Here is an 18,860-nt window from a genome sequence, read left to right as displayed (position 1 = left end):
AGCTAAATCTTAAGTCGCTGAAGATATGCTTGTGATCTGTGATGGAGAGCCTGTCTGCTGCTTCAGTGGTTTTACTTAGGCTAACGCTATGAGGACCACATTCTTGCCTCAGTGCCATTTATATATCAAGAGGATTATAATTTCCATTTTACAGTGTCCTATCTGTGCCCTTTCAAACTACATCAACGCACAATAGGGTTCTTCAATCCATGCACATTTACACAGTGCACATGAAAATAAATATCAGCTCTCACAAGGTTTTATTGAACACACTCCAGTTACTGCTTGGCCACAAAAGCAAATGTCTGCAGTGAGTCCTCACTGTGGACTATCACTCTCTGCTGGAGTGCTGTGAGAGCACGGTAACAGCTTTAAAAAATAATTTACGCCACATGCTAACTTGTGGTACCCATATGACTCCAATTACACGAAGCAACATCTGTGGCCCATACAGGCAGAAGGAAGAGCAGAAGTGCAGTTCTGTGGCGGAGAGGGAAGTAAAAGTATTTGGCAGCACAATGCCATGGAAGCATCCCACTACACTTGGGTGCTGGTGCCAGTCAGCACTTTCTGCCCGTGGGCATCTGGGAAAGAGGAACAGGTAACAGGGGAAAGTATTACAGTTCCACTGTGTTTAAGTAATTTTTGGTAACTATTCACATCAGAGTGACCTGGGTGAGAGCTGATGAGCTCCATTTTAAATGTCAGAGAAGAGGTTGGTTTTCATAGTGTTCTGGATGGGGGGCTGAAAAACTGTTATACAGGAACCTGAAGGATTTGGGTCCATGTGCTCAGGATGCAATGATCACTACAATGGGATAAGCTATGGCCACAGCAGCCTGCCCTCTGCTCACTTCACAAAATCTTCATTTGAATTGAGGGTTCACACCTTTCCATACTTTTGCAGAGGTATTTCAGCATGCATGCTCAGTTTGGTGGATGGCACCAAAACATGCATTTCCCAACACTGACCTATATTTCTACCCCTTGTGTAACCTACTGAGTAACAGCTATCATGAAGCACACAGAAGAGGATTTATGATCTTTGAAGCCAATAAACTAGGCTAGCATGCAGTGTTGGTTGTCTACAGTTGAATGAATAAAAAGTTAGGGATTCTCTACACAGCTAGCTGGAAAGAAAATAATTGCATGTACAGCTCCTGCTGGGAATGAAACAGTTTTTTAGGGGAAGAATTAGATATTTAAAGGAGAGAGATTTGGAGGTGAGTTGAGTATTGGGGAAAGCCTTCTCATTTTCATTGTTTTTTCCTTCTTTTCAGTACTGTTTGCAAGGTTCTTTAAAACATAGCCAAAAGTAATAGGAATACAATCAATATTAAATATGAACAGAGACTCTTCTGTAGCTGCAATTAGCTATTTTCAAAGAGCAAGACATGAATAATGTATGCAAAAGTGCAAGGGGGGTATGTTACTTATTTCTTCCTTAAGTAGATTATTTTTACATGGGTGAAAGACTACTAAGCTAAAGAATAGTGTTCAATATCACACAGCATATAAACAGATGTGGCTTAGCACACTATAAAAGCCATTAAAGGGCTGAGCCAAAAAATGTATCTAGCTATGGGGAGGACAAAGAGGCAAAGTACTGTGTAATGATTGTTTAGTTTTCCATTTCCAAATCATTCAGCTTTTGTTCATGAGTTCAATCAGCAGACTAAGATCTCACCTTCCTTTTCATTAAGGTTTTACTAAATTGCTTCAAATGGTATCTTGATCCTCATGGAAACTCTTTTTATGTCAAGGCTGCCAGATCACTCAAAAGACATTGAGTCCTGGAATATGAATCAGCCACGTGTGCATATAGAGGTCAGCAAGCAGAAAAGGGATTATCTAGTTGCTGGCTCTGGGTGGCCCATGGCATGGTGTGCTCTGGTGGCTCTGTCTTCATCACTTCATGGATGAGTCACGCCCATGAATAGTAAAATACAAATTCATCTTCCTTACAACAGAAGAGGAGGTATTGCAAAGCAGGTGGTCAGACACCTGTCCCTCTGTGGAGCCAATTTGTCACCCTGCTACTCTGTTCTCTCCCTCATGGAATGGGTCTTTACTAGGACATTACCTCACACTTTCTCACTGTACTGGTTTCATGCTGACTTACTTTCTGTGCTTCTGGCTTGGATTCAGCATCCTCCAACCTGAGAGATTGCTGCAGAATGCAGTTCTTCATTAGGAAAGCAAAAGTCTGAGCTGGTTTTATGTAGAGTTGTCATCTTTGCCCAAGTTTATCTCCAGGTCATCAAATAACTTCACATAGCTGGCTTTGCATAAGCAAACTATCACAGGTTTATAGTTATTACATTTTCTTCCACGCCCTCTTCCCCTCCATTAATGCACTCAAATAGTTGTGCAAAGCAAGTACATTCTACCTCATGCTCTCCTTCCTGTGGACTGTCACATACATTTCATAGACTCTTCCTTGGGGAACAGCCCCTGCTGGGATCAGCAAACTCACTCCTGCAAACAGAAGAGACAAAAAAAGATAAAATGGAAAAATATATGAAAAAAAAAGCCAGGTGAACCTTTGAAAAGGAGCAACAGGAGAAGCAGTAGGTGACATCTGCAATGCTAGATTTTCACCCAGCATCACAAGAGGGCTCTAAATGAGTTTAGCAACTCTGGAGGTAAAGCATTTACTGCAGCCCCGGCATTTCTTGTGCCACAGTATGAAATGATGCAGCAGAGAAGAGGATTTTCTTCCCTTCCCTCTTATTTTATTTAAAGAGCAAACAGATGGTTACACTGCTTCTTACCTTGTAAAATAATGGAAAGGGAACAACTCCGAGTAAATTTTCCAGCAGCTGTAACAGGATATATCTCCCTAGGCAATTCCTATTTAATTAAAAGCAGGAAAGGAAGACAGTGGAGTACTGTCCCAGGAAGCAACAAGAACTAGTTGTTTCGTGAAAGATGGGCTCTGAAACTGGCATCACGTTTGTTAATGCACTCAGCTTCTAATTAGACTACCAGGGAGACAAAATGGGGCTTCTTGGTATTTTGAATGCGCCTGCTTCTGTGGAATGGCTCAAAATTTGGATATCCAACCTTGAAAAATGAGTGCAACTACATTCTCTGCCCTTTTCAGGACTGATCAATTGCAAAATTCTGTTCTTACATTGCAAGGAGATCCCCAGGAACCAGAGGTCATGTCCTTGCATGGCAAACATAGCTCATACGCTGCTGGACATGGCTCTGCCAGCTGTCTGTGCAGATGCGGGCTAGTGGGGAATCACTGGCAGGGGTTTGAATTCAGCTATGAATACGTAGCTCAGTACAAACCTATAGGCAGATTATTTCCATATATGTATACTCACAATAGAGTTATAAAATCTTTTATGGCGCTCTCTCTTCTCTTCAGTGTACTTTGTTTGGTTACACCGGTAACCTCCCATGTACTAGGGTTGTACTGGGAGTCAGTCCCACAGCTGGCTTTGTATGGGAGAGATTAGCTGTGAAAGTGTTTTCCATTAAGGTTTTCTGACTTGTTGCCTTACATGACTGTTACAACATCCCTGTGCATGTTCTCAGATGTAGAGACAGGTGTAGAGTACACGAAGGACTTTGATCGTCTTATTAGGAGGATATACATAAGTTCATCTAGAAGCAGCTCAGAGGCGTATGCAGGAGTGGTAGACAGATTGATATATCTTCCAAAACTTGTTTTAATAATTTTGAAGAGATTACAGTTCTTTACAAATTGATATTAATATATATGAATTAAATATGACTAATAGACTTTGCTGAACCATTCAACACCACAGCATAAGAAACCTGAGTATTAATGTCTACTCTCAGCTGCAGCTTAGAGAACTGTGAAATCTAGGATAGTACAGCATGAATTATCAACATTGCTCAGTAGTCTGTACCAGATGTCTTAAAGCAGTTCAGCTTCCAATTAGGCTCTATGTGAAAAGGAGACACTGCTCCTCAAAGAGGAACACTACTGCTTATGGCCCACTTTTGGCTGCATCCTGGGCAGTACAGGACTTTATCCTGGAAGGAACAAACTAATCCTATGTCAATCAGATGCTTTGCTTTCTCTATAACATCAGTGAACAAAAAAGGATCCAGTAAAGAAGCAAGAGACAAGGGTAGGAAGTTTTATCTTGGTCTGGGCACTGTGCTGTAAAATGACCAAGAACTGAACACAAGATATAAAGTTGGAAGCTGTGAGACTTTGAGCTATATGGTCTCACATGAGAGCATCTAGGTGCAAAACTTTAAATAAAAGCATTTCATTTATGAACTAAATAGAAGCATGGCTTTCCTCAAAAACATCTTAACATAGGAGAAAGACTGGCAGCACTTCAATGCCCTGTAACATTCTGTTAAAAAGGCAGCCAGGATTTTGGGAAAGTGAACCTTGAAATATTTTAGTTAATCTGATCGAATAAAACAGATCTGTTTGTTTTGTTTGGTTTGTTTCTTTGGTTTGTTTTGACCAAAGAAAAGGCAAACTCCCTGGAGTGACCTTGTTTTTCTCTGTATAGAAGAAAGCTAACTCCACTTAAACTTTTGAAATATGGCTAGCACTTACCTGAATTGGGAATTACTAGGTGGCCCCCTAAGGAGTTGAAGGTCCCAAATACAGTGCAGGATGGGTCTGCTTGCCGTGCAAGGCTTTGGTTCTTCACATTCAATGTCTCATTCTCTAACAGAGACTGGGTAATCTGTGGGGACAGCTTGGAGGAGAAGTCAGAGAGTTCATCCTGGGGAGTGACTGCTCCAGAGGTGTTATAAACTTTGATCTTCAGATTGGGCAATGGGTCCAGGATCGGAGAATTGGTCATTGGAATTTTATCAGAGACATCATGCAAGGCATACACAGGACCCCTGTACATGGCTGCAGCAGAAGTAAGGTCTGGTGGCACTGCCAAGAGGTCTGCATTGGAAATGAGAAAGAAGAACCTTACTGCTTATGATTACCTCTCTAATCTGATGACTTTCTTCTGCTTAATGATTTGGTTTTGCATTCTGTTCCGCTCATACCAAAGTCTAAGATATGCCAGGTACTCAAAAACTTTTCTATGTACCTGTATCTAGCAACAGCCAATGGCATGTGTTGCCTGAACTGCTCTGGAATCTAATTGTTATACAAAATTACAGCAAATTTCTGCTCTAAGGATTTTTCACGGGCATTATTTTTCAGGCTGTGCTCAGATTTCAAGTGTGATATGCCTAGCCTCATGGCAAGGTGTTTTCCATGCTCAGTAGATAGATATAATAGTATTAATTAATACTCCTACCTTAAATGCTAAGAGATTCATTAAAGAATTTCTCAAACTGGCATAAAAACAGAATTTCTGAATTAGCAGAAAGAACAAAACTATGAAGTCCTCGTGTCTACAACTCTCAGACAGTGTAGAACTAGTACCTGCGTGACACAGAAAATGACACTTCTGCTAACCTTCCTTATAACAGCTCTCTTGTAATCCCAACTCTTTATTTTGATTTACTTTTCGTAAACATTTATTGGAAGAAAAGGACTCTTCAGCTTAAATGTGAGTCTTGAAAGAGCCAGCCTTAGCATATGACTGTTTTCTGGACAACAAAGCATGGAAATTATCTATTATGTACTAGTGATAAAAATGTTAATTATTAAGTGATATTACACTACAACCTCTTCTACATTGTCCACTGAAGGTACAGTACTTCTTTAACTATGCACTATTTATGCACGTAAGATAGGGCACAGTAAAAGAAGCTATTAGTGAAGTAAAAGGGAAGCAGATGTGATGGTATTATATATATACTGTAATATTGCTCCTGTGATTAATCCTGCCTCCCTAGTTTATGTCTTAGCTTTGCCTTTGATGTAAATTTGAGCAGGACCTGTATTTTTATAAATGTCTGTTTCACTCTCACATTCACATTCTCCCTTTAGAAGTCAAATTCCACTGCTGTATGTTCCTGAGCACCTCTGAAAAAAGCTGCTGCGGGTTTTTAGTGCTTGACCATCAGAAACAAATGGATATAATCTTTCTCTCATTTATGAAGTGCCAACAGGCATCCTGCAGATATCATTCATATAGCCCTGGAGAGCATATCCTTATAGTATCCCCCTGAATTGGTCAACATGGAATGAAGTGACAACTAACCTTGCCTTGCAGCCTTGATGTTTACAGGCTGAAATCCCCCATTTAGCGCCGACGAGTCGATAATATCTGACTCAAAATCACGGTGGTTCTTGCGATAGACAAACAGGGCCACAACCACAGAAATAGCCAGGCACACGATCACAGCAATGACAATCCCCACGTAGAGAGCAACATCATCCGAGTCAGGTGCAGCTAGAGGAAGAGAGGCAAGAACCTTGAAGAAATGCGCTTCTCACAGGGTCTTTTGAGGAAATACATTCTTATTATTCCCGTTTCCTGCAGATATTTACTACCTTTTTATAGGTTAATTTAAAATCCATTTCTAAAGCTATAAAGGTCTGTGCCCTTTTTATGGGAAATGATCTCTGTTTTCTCTTTTAACTCGTGTTCTATTTCTTTACCTATCTACTCGTTCATCTATCTAGCACCCAGGCAATGAAGCACTAAACAGAACACTCATAACACAGTTAGTCTCATGAAACAAATTCACCCTATGAACTAAAACAGTATGTCTTCGAGATACAGCATCATAATATTAGTATTTGTTTATCTATTAGTGAAGATCATGTCACATGTTTTTAAAATTCAGAAGTCTTAGTTTTTAATTAAGGAAAAAAAAAAACCAACACAAAAAAGTCCAATTTCTACAGAATGCCTGTAGAATGTATTTTGTGATTTCTGACTGATAAGGTGTTGAGCCATTTTCTTTTGATTTTAAAAAATGTCCAGGAAAGCAAAGAATCAACCACTGAATTCTCATTACTGGCACTAACACATACGTATTTGGATAAAAGCTAAAGCAGGCATGAGAAATAATGTGGTAATTTACTAAAAGGAACTCAGATTTATTACAGCTGTCTTGTGAGAAAATGGCTCTGATATTTCTACTAGCTGCTTATACTGTATCTTCCGCACTAATTTCAGGGTAATCTCCAGCATCATTATCAACTAGACTTTCTTCCAAAAGGCCTGAATACATGATCAAAATTTGATGTGTTTCTACAAAGTGAAAAATCCCAGCAGCAGAGACAATGCAAAAAAAGAAAATGAAAAATCAAATCAGACCTTTTTAGCAGCCCATTTTTGTTAATTTAAAACATGTGAAATCACTTTTATTTCATGTTTTGCTCCCCACCTTTTAGTCATTTAAGCTAAGCTGCCCTCCAGCACAGAGGTGAGAGTTGGCAGATGTTGAAAAGGACTGATCAAAGTCCATCAGCCTCTGGCTATGAAACTTTCAACATGCCAGCCTCAAAACAGCAGGACTTACATCCCAGCGGTTCAGGAAGCAGATCTCTGAGTTACAGCTCAGTGCAATGTTATCCCTCCACCACACTTCTTCCAATTGCTAAGGAAACGTTAACGAGAAAGAGGGCTTGTTCTCTCCATTTTCTACCTTTGTTGCAGCTTCTTCTCCCATTTTCCCAAGGTAGAAAGGCTGTGATCAGCCTGTGTCAGCCCACTGATAGGGAAGTTGTTGTCAAACAAGCAGCTTCATTTGCCCAATCCATCTTTGCCTAGGCACACAGAGCTGGCACAACACTAAAGCTTGACCCCAGGAACAGCATTGCATTAATGTCCAGGAATGTAAAATGAAACATTAAACTTACAAGAAAATCCATATTCATTCTGGGTTCTCTGTTCAGTTGAAATAGGATAAATGAAACCTTAAAAAGAAAGAAATTAAACAAAAATGGGAACAAAATCAAATTAATGAGGAGAACAAAAAAGGAAGCATGAAAAATGGTTTAATTAAAAAAAAAAAAAAAAAAAAAAAAAAAAAGGAAAAGAAATTGATGGCACTTTAGAATTCCGATACAGCACAGAATTATGATTTTGCATCCTCTGTCTCCTCCAGAGCCTTACTAAGAATTACTAAGTAGGCAGATTGAATTTCTAAGCCAAAATCGGTCTCGAGTCACTAACTTTGGAGTGCTTAAAGTCTTTCTTTTATAGAGCATAAACTCTAATGGATCTAATTTATTTCAGACATCAAGGGTCATTAGCATATGGAAAGTCTTTTTTCCCTATCCCTGCCATATGCTTTAATTCCCAGGACATGTTCGGTGAGGCTCTAAACAGTTTTTTTATTTAATTATAGTAGCTTGCTGTTGATCTAATAGAGCTAAAGGAGACCTGTCGTCACCAGTCAGAGGTTAAATACCCATTTGCTGAGCAGAGTCCATGCAGAAAGCCCTCTTTCTGGATTTCCATGGAATTATTTTATCCTCTCTTTAATGCGCGTTCAATAGGAATTCCTCGGGGAGCAAAGAATTTGTCAGCAAACAGGAAACTGAGTGGCTTCTCTTCAAAATTATTAAAAAATCAATAAGGCCCCTGGGGTCATAGCATTATTTATTTGAAATCTTTGCAAGCCCTGTTTATCGACAAAATGATAACACAATTTACAGTTATATTTCTGAACGGCTAAATAAGAGAGATGGTTTCTTTAGTCTGGTCTTTCTGCAGCTTGTACAGCAAAGCACACTGAGGATGTTTGGCTTTAGAGGAGATCAGGGGAGTTGCTGAGAATCTCTCAGCCCCCCTCCATTTGCATGGGGAGCAAGGGAAAGGCTCTGAATCACATCCTGTTGGAGAGGGAAATGACAAAGCAAGGGTAAGTCACTGCCATGGATGGAATTAAGGTGGGTGCCGGAGAAAGGGTCCCCCTCTTCCTACTTTTGAAAGGAATCCCACAGTTCTCTCCATCTCCCCCATGCCTTGGGACACACTGCGAGGAGCTTGCACAGCACTGGGCTCCTGCAGATGAAATAAAACTGGACTCCTGGCGTGCACCTAATGCACAGGACCACATTATAGGCAGATCAGAGAAATAATCTCCAGCTCCCAGAAATGCTGAGATCGATCAAAAGCATCTGTTGAGCTTTGCGTATCTCATCCTGCTTGGCTGCGCCACTTGCTAATGAAGATATAGTCTGTCCCAACTGCAGACACAGACATACCTCCCCACAAAGTTTCCAGACATTAACTATCACATAAATGCTACCTCAACTGAAATGCCAGAGCAAGAAGAGCTGCTTTCTGATGATGATGTTTTTTTCTGAGGCATTATGGGGTAAACTATACTGCCTGTAACATCTACTTAAAACTTTATCTCACCGCAATGATTCCAGCCTTACAATTGCTTTCAGAAATATTACGTTCTCACACTCATTTATTTTGTCTGTTGAGGCAAGCTCACTTACGTGTACTCTCAGCATGCACACTAAATCTTCTGTAATAACCGCTTCCCACTTCGACCAGTGCGCTTGTGGCATCGGCCAAAAAAAGTCAGGAAGGCAACTTCTGAAGGCTTGAGTGAGTGCTCAGCAAGTTGGAGCACGAATTTACCGTGAGCTGGTTACTCCCCAGTTATTCCCCAGGTGAATGATGAGGTGCATATTTAGTCCACCTAAATTCCAGCTGTTTCAGCTATAATATTATGGCCAATATTTCCTATGGCAAGATGTCCCTGGAGAGCAGGGGTCAGCCAGAGGAGATGGAAGGTATAAAAACAAGGCTGAATTTAGGCTGGCTGCTTCTCTACATGCTCTTCAGCCTCATACTCAAATCTGCGGGGAGATCCCTGCATTTCCTGTGTCCCATTGTGTATTTTTGGGGGATCTGGCATAGGGTAACATACCTTAACCAATTTTGCATCACCTAAACTTGTGCAGAGCTTGCACTCCTTCATGCAGAGACAGAAAGGCCATTCCCCTTTCTTTCAGTTGCTTCTCAGCTGGCAGGTTTGGCATTTGAGGCTGCATGTCATTCCTGCCACACAGGAAGTGATTTGATGTCTGCCACTCAGGGTACAAAAAATGGCACCGCCTGGATTAGCTGTGAGTTTACTGACAGCCTTTTCTATTCCCAACAAAGTAGACATCCAAGTTCAAGTATTCTTAGGAAAGTAAGCAATTGTGGTCTCAAAAGACACTAAAAGAAGCAGCAATCTCTCCATAGACTCTATTTGTAGCAAATACTTTTTTGCCTCTGACGATTTTGCATGAATTCTCATACTGATAACTGCAGAGAACAGCCTTGCAGCTGCCAAAGATTGATACCAACTCCTTTACCACAAACGCTTTGTGTCTGTATTCAAAGCATACCTATTACAAAGAAGAGGAAAAGACGAGGAAAATTTTTGCTTCCATTAATCTCATAAATTGACGTACTTTACAAATGGCATTTGATTGTACCTTCCTGCGTGTACCACTACTGAGAGGCAACTTTCTGAGCAAACCTTTGCTGCTGGAAAAAAATGTTCTGAATAGAAGAAAGAAGGGGATGAAGGGAAGGGCCAAGGACATGAGATGCCATGCTGAGCTTTTAGTTGTGGGCATACCAATTATTTGCCAACGGTCGAGTCATGTCTGAGCATGCTGGCCATGGATAGATAAATAGCCATCCATGCTGAAGACTGCAAAGTGCAAAGTCCTGGTCAAGGAGACAGCACTGCACAAGCTGGGCTGTGGTGGCCATAAGACCTCCCCTGGCTGAAGCAAGAGGAACTCCTCACCTCAGGTTGGTTATTAAGCATCCCAGCCAAGCCGGGCTGTGCCATCAGTCTGCTGAACAGCACATCAAATGCCAGGTCCATTTGTGTTTGCAAATTAAGCACAATTGTAGGAGATGACTCAAACACGGCTACTATAGGCACCCTTTGCCATTTGGGCAGGCGCTTCTAGAATAAAACAATTTTTAGGCGCTCCTTTGTCATGAAAGAGTGTTCCAAAAGGGAGTGGGCCTTGCCATGGCAATGGAAGGCTTGAGGCTGCACATAGCAGTGCTAGCTGCACAGAAGGCTGGTCCATAGCCATGCTCCCAGCACCACAGCACAGACACTGCTTTAGAAAATAGGCTTTCATACCAGTCCCCTTGACTACACCTTTGAACAATAAGAAAGGATGTTTTCATCGAATAATGATGCAAACCTGCTGGGATTAGTACCTGTAATAATGAAGAATGAGTCCCCTCTTCTCTTCAAAGTAACTGCAGTGAATAGACATATTTTTCATTTTTTTAAATTTTTTTTTCTCCCCTGTATCAACAACATTGCCTGGCAAAAACCTCAGGGACATCTACCAGGATCATCACATTTTTTAACGAGGGTAAATGTAGAAAGGTGCTGTTGGCTTTGACTCTAGGAAGGCTGCCGAGGCTGCTGACTCACACGCAGAGCAGCTGGCTTCACAGTGAGCTACTTGCTTTGAGAAAAATAATTTAAGCTTCTTCCTACAGCTTGTTGGGAAATGTACATTTTCAAAGCAGCTTTTGATTTTTTGTTGTGTAACTTGCTGCTGGATGAGTCAAATAGTAATAAACATACTTTACACTTGCATAGTCCCTTCTGTTTGAGGATCTCAGTGACTTACCAACACCGGTTATTTATTTCCTTCATTTTAGAAGTACTGCTCTCGATGTCATACGTGGAGAATCAGTGGGAGGCTTGGGCTATGCACAGAAATTGCACCAATGTAATCGCACATGAAATGTATTTATGAAAAAGTCTTTAATTAATTTGATGTTTCTCCATGCATTCTACTTTATATTCCACATTAAGCTTGTAAATACTTTTTTTTTTTTTTTTTGTCCCTGTAAAAGTGCTTCTATTAAGTGTTAAAGGTGGACTTTTTTAACTTGAGTAATTACATAGGCAGAAATGCTTTGTACAAATGCAGCTATGTCATTATAAAGATGCATTCCCTAGGCATTGGCTATTTGCTTTCCATAAAGAATACCTACAGCAATTTAAGCACTTTTATACCAATGTAATACGCTGAAAGGATGAATATGTCAAAGGTCAGAGAACTGGAAAAAAACAGTCTAACACTGGTACACAGAGAAGATTTCAGAGGCTTTTTATCAATTTAGCTTAACTCAATTTCTGTACCAGTCACACTTACACTGCTTTGGGAAATTGAGTCCATTTAACTAAATAGATTTTGAAGCTCATTTAATTAGTCTGGTGCTGTTTGCAAACACAAATGATCCCTAACCATTGGGAGCCCAGCCGGAGCATTCTGGTCCCATATGCCTTGCTCCAACCTTCTGGAAATCCATTTGTGCCAATAACCACAGGAGACTCAAAGGCACGTCATTGGGGTTCAACAGTCTTCAGAATATCTGAATGTGTGGGATCACCTGGTTTAGGTGGTTAGCTGTGACATAATAGAACATCTCTTTATACAGCAAGAATTCAGCTGCTGCAATTTGCCTCAGGAAAAACCTGTCTGCCAAGGGATGGGGTAGGAATGAAAAATTTCAGACCTATGACAGATAATAATTGTGCAGAGATTATGGTGCTGACTCCTCTGAGTCAGAAATTGAAACAGATTGTCATCAAAAAGCCACCAAAACAACTTTTAAAAACTATTTCCAACTTCTCTCCTCACGGATGAATATACCTCTCAAAATATTTATGAGCATATATACACATGCATACTACACAAAGTGGGAATTCAGTATCATGACCATAGGCATCCTGAAATCCTGTGTCTGATTTTACCTGGAAAGCCATTGGCCAGGGAACTAGCTTATTTTAAAGACAACTTTGCTCCTTGTGGTGTGCAGTAGGTTACAGCTTCACACAGAGAGAATTTTGTAAGTGCCTCCCCTTTTTTGGTCCCTAATAGATTTTACCAGCTGTCTAGTCATACTGAAATTATATTATTGTTTCATTTTTTAGCAGATAATGAAAATGTTTTATTCTGTTACTTGCAGAAAATAAAATACCAACGTAAGAAAGAAAGGGGGAAAAAAAGCCTTTTCCATTTGTATTTTCTCCAGCTGCCTGAGTCACTACTTTCTCTTCCCTGCAGGTAACTACGTAAGATGGTGGAGCAGCCGAAGGTGATATTTCTGGGCACACTGATACTTATCCAGTTTGGTTCATATTTACAAAAACATTTACAATTATCCTACAAAGAATCTGCTTTATGCCATTAGTTGCTGAGGTCACAGCTAATGGTACACATTTTGAGACTGTATCAAGGTTAGTGAGATTTTGAGACGTGCACACACATTTAATAAAGTGAAGATTGCATAAAGTACATCAAAACTGCTCGTTTCTTTAATGCATAATATTTTAATCTGGCATCACTTGCTTCTAATCTATAAATGCTCTTCACTTTCTCCTCTGCACAGTGCTTTTAAAAGGAGCTAGGGTCATGTAATTATGTGGTCCTTTTGAAAGCCTAGCCACATGATGTGTCCCCATATCATCCTGTTGCAATGAACATGACAGGCTGTGCATAATATACAATAATAGCTCATTTCCCCCTTTAGGTTCCAAAGTCAATGCCCTTTAAATTGCATGTAAGAAAAGAAGAGGGCACTCATTCAACTGCTATCTTTCTTTCTCTATTTGATGGTTTCATCCAGTGTAGTGACAGTGAAGTTGTAGTAACCTCTTGGTGGCAACAGGCTCTGAACTACAGAGCTGTGAAAGATGAATAGAGACTAATTCTCAAATGTAGAGACCTAAAATTTGAAGGAAGCAGTTCTTAGACAATTTGAAGTAGGCAGGTGGTGCATAGTGACACGAGAGTTTACAGGAACTGTTCCCAACTGTATGTAAGTATATACATATATTAGATGAATTCCAATATTTAATAAATCAAGGCCAGCAAGCTAGTCATTTTTTCCCATGCCAGTCCCAAATAACAGGCATCTGATTAGTTCTGTTCTTAATTCTGAACATGAGATCTTTCAGTGGTAATTCAGTATCTTCCTCTTTCTCTGGCTCCAGATGCTCAGAATTGCTTGCAGAGTTTCTTTGCTGTTTTTAGAGCAATTTCTTTATGACAAGCAGAATGTGAAAATGCTCAAAGCTTTCAAGTGATTATGTTAACTCAGACACAACTACATAGGTCTCTATTTTCTCCCTATCATGGAAAAGCAGTCACTTTCACAAGGAGAAGGAAATTAGGAGACTTAAACTGACTTATAGGAGTTTTGAACTTCTCCCTCCAGTGCCCATAGGCCACGGCTGCACAAGCTGCTGGTAGTTCTTTCTCTGTTTGGGAGCAAAGTTAAGGGTACAAATATAACCTTGAAGTAAATCCCATATTCTTACTGCTTAGGACTAAACCTCCATGCTCACTTAACATGTTTCTAATACAGATTTAATAGAGAAGAAATGACAACAATAATCCTTGTATTGCAGCTGCTGTTAATTGCTTCTCTCCCCTACTATTTTGCAGAAATTCTAGCACATAAATAAGGAAATGTCATCTGTAATTTATGGTGGATAAAAAATGGAGGGTGGGGGGAAGGGGAAAGCACATAATAATGTCCGCAGAACTGCAAAAATATTTCAGGCAAAATTTGTCCGGCTTCTTATATTTGCTCTTCTAGAGAAAGACCTTCAAGTCTGCAGTAAGTATGCTGAAGGTCAGATATGATATCAGGCATCCTGGAGATAATGCACAGTAATTTATTTTCCTGCTAAAGGACTAATTATTGGCAAGTTCATGGTGGGCTAATAAACAAGAAGCTGAAGGTTTTGTGACTGATTATTTACTTGGGTGTTATCTCAGATCTTTCCTGAATGTATAGGTTAAATGGGGAGCCTCTCTCATTTCTGTCCTTGAACACGAGTGTATGATATTCTATAATTAAGATTGAAACTGTGTTTTCATTTTAAATTAGATTCTTGACTTTAGCTAACGCTGTTAGAAAGGTCTTGCCTTAGTTTAAGCATGCATATAATCTACATGGGATGGAAGAAGATGGAGGAGTAGGATAACCTGTTGCTACAATTTGGATGTGGATTAGAAGAGGCAATTTTGACAATATGCAATCTTTTAAAGTTAAGGACTTCGACCTTTTAGCTAAATCTTATGCCTGTCTTTAATATCTTAGAAGCACAGAACCTTAATGCTGGGTTTCTTATGGATGTTTGACAGCAAAAGTAAACACACGTCTAGCATTGCAATTTGCTAGTTTGTGTATTTGCAAATTCCACATTTGCAGTGCCTGAATAGATTTCCTGGGGTTTGCTTTGTTTTGTAGCTGGCCTAGAGCAAATGAGTTACAGGGAGAGTTGAAACAAGGACAGGGTTTGGCACTGAAGAGGGAATGCATGGCAAGCAGCTTGGTGAAAGAAAACACAGTTAGAATGCATCCAGAAAAGGAGGAGTTCTATAAGCTCACAAGTAAGGTAATGTATTCCCTGGCTTATTTTTCAAAACAATCTAGAGATCTTAGTGTGCTCACCTTTCCTTAAAATTAATGGGAAGGGGGTTTTTCTGAAGTAACTGGGGTGGGAAAAAGCAGTTTCAGGGTGCCAGGCTCTGCTTGTGGATCTGCACTTTATACTCAGAGCTTTCATCTGCTTTGAGTAGGAGCTTTGTTAGGCATGAGCTCTCACTAAGCAGTTGCAGAGGACCCACCAGAGTGGGTCGGTCTTCAGCTGGGGATTTCTCATGTTACTACAATAAGAATAAATGAGTCATAACTGAGATGTGTACATACATTCCCTTAGCTGCTACATCATTACATAGTAGTGGGGTTAAAAATAAAATATCACAACTCTTTATTTATATCAAATAACAATAGTATAGAAAACTTCCTCTAGGAACAGATGAGATGTGCTCTTAAAATGAATAAAACTGCCCGTCAAAGGCTCAATGCAACTGGCCATGTGGATATATCATTACACTGACAGACTGAACATATTATAAGTTCCCTCTTGACCCACATGCTCTTAATAAAAGGTTTTATTTCATTCCTCTGCACACATAGGCTTCTGTTGCAATCTCCCTCGAGAGAGCTTTGCTTACCTCCTGGAGCCTGAAAAACATTCCCCTGCTCTATGCACACTAATCTGCTCTGGAAGACCAGAAGTCCTCATCAAACTTCTCTGCTCTGTAATTCCTTGCTGAATGCTGGCTTTCAAAACAAGCCAAAATGGGAAACAAATGCTTATCCCATCAGAAAGTTCTGGTATGTTATATTAAACAAACAGGGCATGTGCAGTACATATATATCCTAGGAAGAAAGAGTTCTTAGTATCAGGTTAACCTTGCTTTCTACTTCAGATCTGTATACAAATAGCACAGGGCTGTTAAAGGGCAGTAGTTAACCACTTAGTGAACCAGCAGGACAAACTGCATCTTCTTCACGTCCCTAGGTCACTGTGGCTGTAAGAGGCAACTTTATGAACTTAACTCTGACTTTCATACAAGGATTTCAAAGAATTTGGCAACCACAGAAGCAACATATTGATTCAGCAGGGGGCCTTTTTAAGAAGAAATAGAATTACAGTTCTGGTAATAACATCTTCTCCATTGCAAAACTTCTTATTTCTCAAGTAGTGAATCCAACTAGGTTGCTGTGCACATAAGTTATATGATTCTCTTGTAGAGTAAGAGTGACCAGGGAGCTGGTCCAGTGATGCCTTTAGTGGCAGGTGAGGATTTTTTAAATCTTTTCCACCGTCCTTTAAGTGATAGCAGCCTGCCTCAGTCTTTTCATGCTTATTTATTTAAAGGAATAAAGGAAAAGTCCACACTGAATCTGATTATGCTTGACCCAAGGAAATTTCCTTTTGCCTCTATGAAACGATGGGTTTGTAATCCATACTGTGACAGTATAAAGTGAACAGTTTTTACTAAACAGAGCAATGGTACTATTTATAGAACTAGATAATCTACAGTTGTCAAGTGACATATAGTTCAGTATTACCTTGCTGCTGTAAGACAACTAAACCTATGATTTGAAGAAAAATTAAAAGCACAGCTTAGCCAGCCTTTATGAAAAACCATAGTGGCCTGCTTAAACTAAGAGTGAGCTGAGGAAGGGACACTGATTGTCTTCTCCTGAGTATGCTGGTGCCAACTTGCTCATCACTAGCATGATCTCAGAATTTCAGATTTCAGAAAAGACATGCTTTACCAGCATGGACAGGCACCCACACTCATGGCTATGGACTTTCTGTGCTTATTTATTGAAGTTAGGGATAAAAGAGACCTGAACATTGCCACTTGAGATTGTCAGTAGACAGGACACAGATGAAACACTTTGAGCATGGACACGTTCAAGATTCTTCATCAGGTGAGGGTGGTTGAGTAAGGAACATGGCATCAAATAATAGCCAGAGATCAAGGAGCATCTGGACAACACTCTCAGATGTATGGTCTGATTTTTGAGTGGTGCTATGTGGAGCCAGGAGCTGGACTCAATGATTCTTCTGGGTCCTTTCCAGCTTGGGTCATTCTATGATGCTATCATACAGCAGCTAATATTTTTTACCTCAGGTGTGAAAAAGCAAGAAGACAGCTTGCACATCACCACTCATGCAGCGAGCCACCAACCAACACAGTTAACTCACTTTATAGGGTGTCCACCTCTTCCTGGCCACCAGCAGCAGTGTATGCAGAATGCAGAGCCAAATTTGGGCCACCAGACACTTTTCAGTATCACACAGGTACCTTGCCACCAGTGGGCACAGCAAAACACTTCACACTGTACTTTGCTCTAAAGACACTTCTGATCCCATCATCTTATTTGTGCTGAAGTGTGAAGTGATGGTGCAGTGTTGCGCTTGCTTGGTGTCCGCACAGTACACCCACAAAAGTCATTAAGTGGAATGAGGGGAGAGCTAATTGCAGCATTTCAGCTTATAGCAATCCCCTGTGAGATGCAGTGTGTGCCTTTAAAAACGTTCCTCATTGCACCAAAGTATTTACTGCAGTTCTTGTACTTCAAATGGGAAATAACGCAACTACAGAGGCAGTAACGCAACTAGTGTGGGTGGTAGCCAGCCAATTCTTCTTACACTTACACCATATTTTGTTCCAGAAGATCATATTAATGCTGTTGTGGGAATTACAAAATTGTTGTAACGGGACCTGCTAGGCAATATTGTGTATGGGGAAACTTAAAATAGTAATGACCACCCTAAATTCGTCACTACAGCTACTCTTCTTCAGTTCAGCCTTCTGTCTCTCTGCAGGCTTTCTAGTTTAATGACTGTTCATCCTTTCATGTTAACAGAAAAATACTAACTACTGAATAAGAGAGTGTATGTGTATACTAGCAAGATCATTAATCCGAATAAATGTGACAGCAGAGTTGCACAAGAAATGCCACAGTTAGCGAAAAGCACAAACTGCAGTTTTGGGTGCAAAATACTGTAATTACAAGGGATGGAGAGAGCTCCACAGTTTTTATCCCCACAGAAATCAATATCAGTGCAGACTGCTGCTCTTTGCTGGAGCAGGGGCAGTCTGATGAAAGAGCTTATTGATTTATCCAGCTGATGCTACTGTAGTGAATAATAGACTGAAAGAGAAAGAGCTTGCAAATTAGACTCATTCAACTCAACGTTTTTCAGGACACCTTTTATATACATAAACATATAGAGATATATGTTTACAAGTGAGTTTTACCAAAGCAACAGCCTCATGGTAAGTTGGGCCCATCCAGTAACTCTTTGATCCCAGCTGCTCAGACAGCGCAGTCACTGAGGTCTGCCTCTGAGCAGGAAGCACCAGAGCACCCTCAGACAGGATCTGGCCATTGGGCAGGCAAGCAACTGGCCGACACAGCCTCCTGAAAGGCTGGACACAGAGGGCAAGTAGTTGTGGCACTAAGTGGCACCCATCAGCATGACAGCTTTGAGACCTCTGGTAGGTCCAGATGTTCCCAGGCAGGGGAAATGCCAGCTTCAGGCCAGCCCTCACCAGCCTCATGTGCAATATTTTAGGAATGAAGAGGTCCATGTTCCTTCCTTGC

At 40.5% G+C, this 18,860-nt stretch overlaps 1 protein-coding gene across 1 annotated transcript in view; it reads right to left on the bottom strand.

Moving 5' to 3' along the window:
- The window catches only part of UNC5C (unc-5 netrin receptor C), a 231,651-nt gene that overhangs the window by 15,705 nt on the left and 197,086 nt on the right, over positions 1-18,860 (bottom strand). Inside the window, exons 8-11 of the mRNA XM_042812571.1 lie at positions 7,730-7,786; positions 6,120-6,311; positions 4,559-4,903; positions 2,391-2,478 (exon numbers count right to left, since the gene is read on the bottom strand). Coding sequence (XP_042668505.1) covers positions 2,391-2,478; positions 4,559-4,903; positions 6,120-6,311; positions 7,730-7,786 — 682 coding nt within the window. The remainder of the gene's footprint in view (positions 1-2,390; positions 2,479-4,558; positions 4,904-6,119; positions 6,312-7,729; positions 7,787-18,860) is intronic.

This window comes from Centrocercus urophasianus, unplaced genomic scaffold (genome assembly GCF_019232065.1).
Source record: "Centrocercus urophasianus isolate 14NV4802_14NV808 unplaced genomic scaffold, USGS_Curo_1.0 seq_13, whole genome shotgun sequence".
Classification (NCBI taxonomy): Eukaryota; Metazoa; Chordata; class Aves; order Galliformes; family Phasianidae; genus Centrocercus; species Centrocercus urophasianus.
This window is presented reverse-complemented; position numbering and strand designations above follow the sequence as displayed.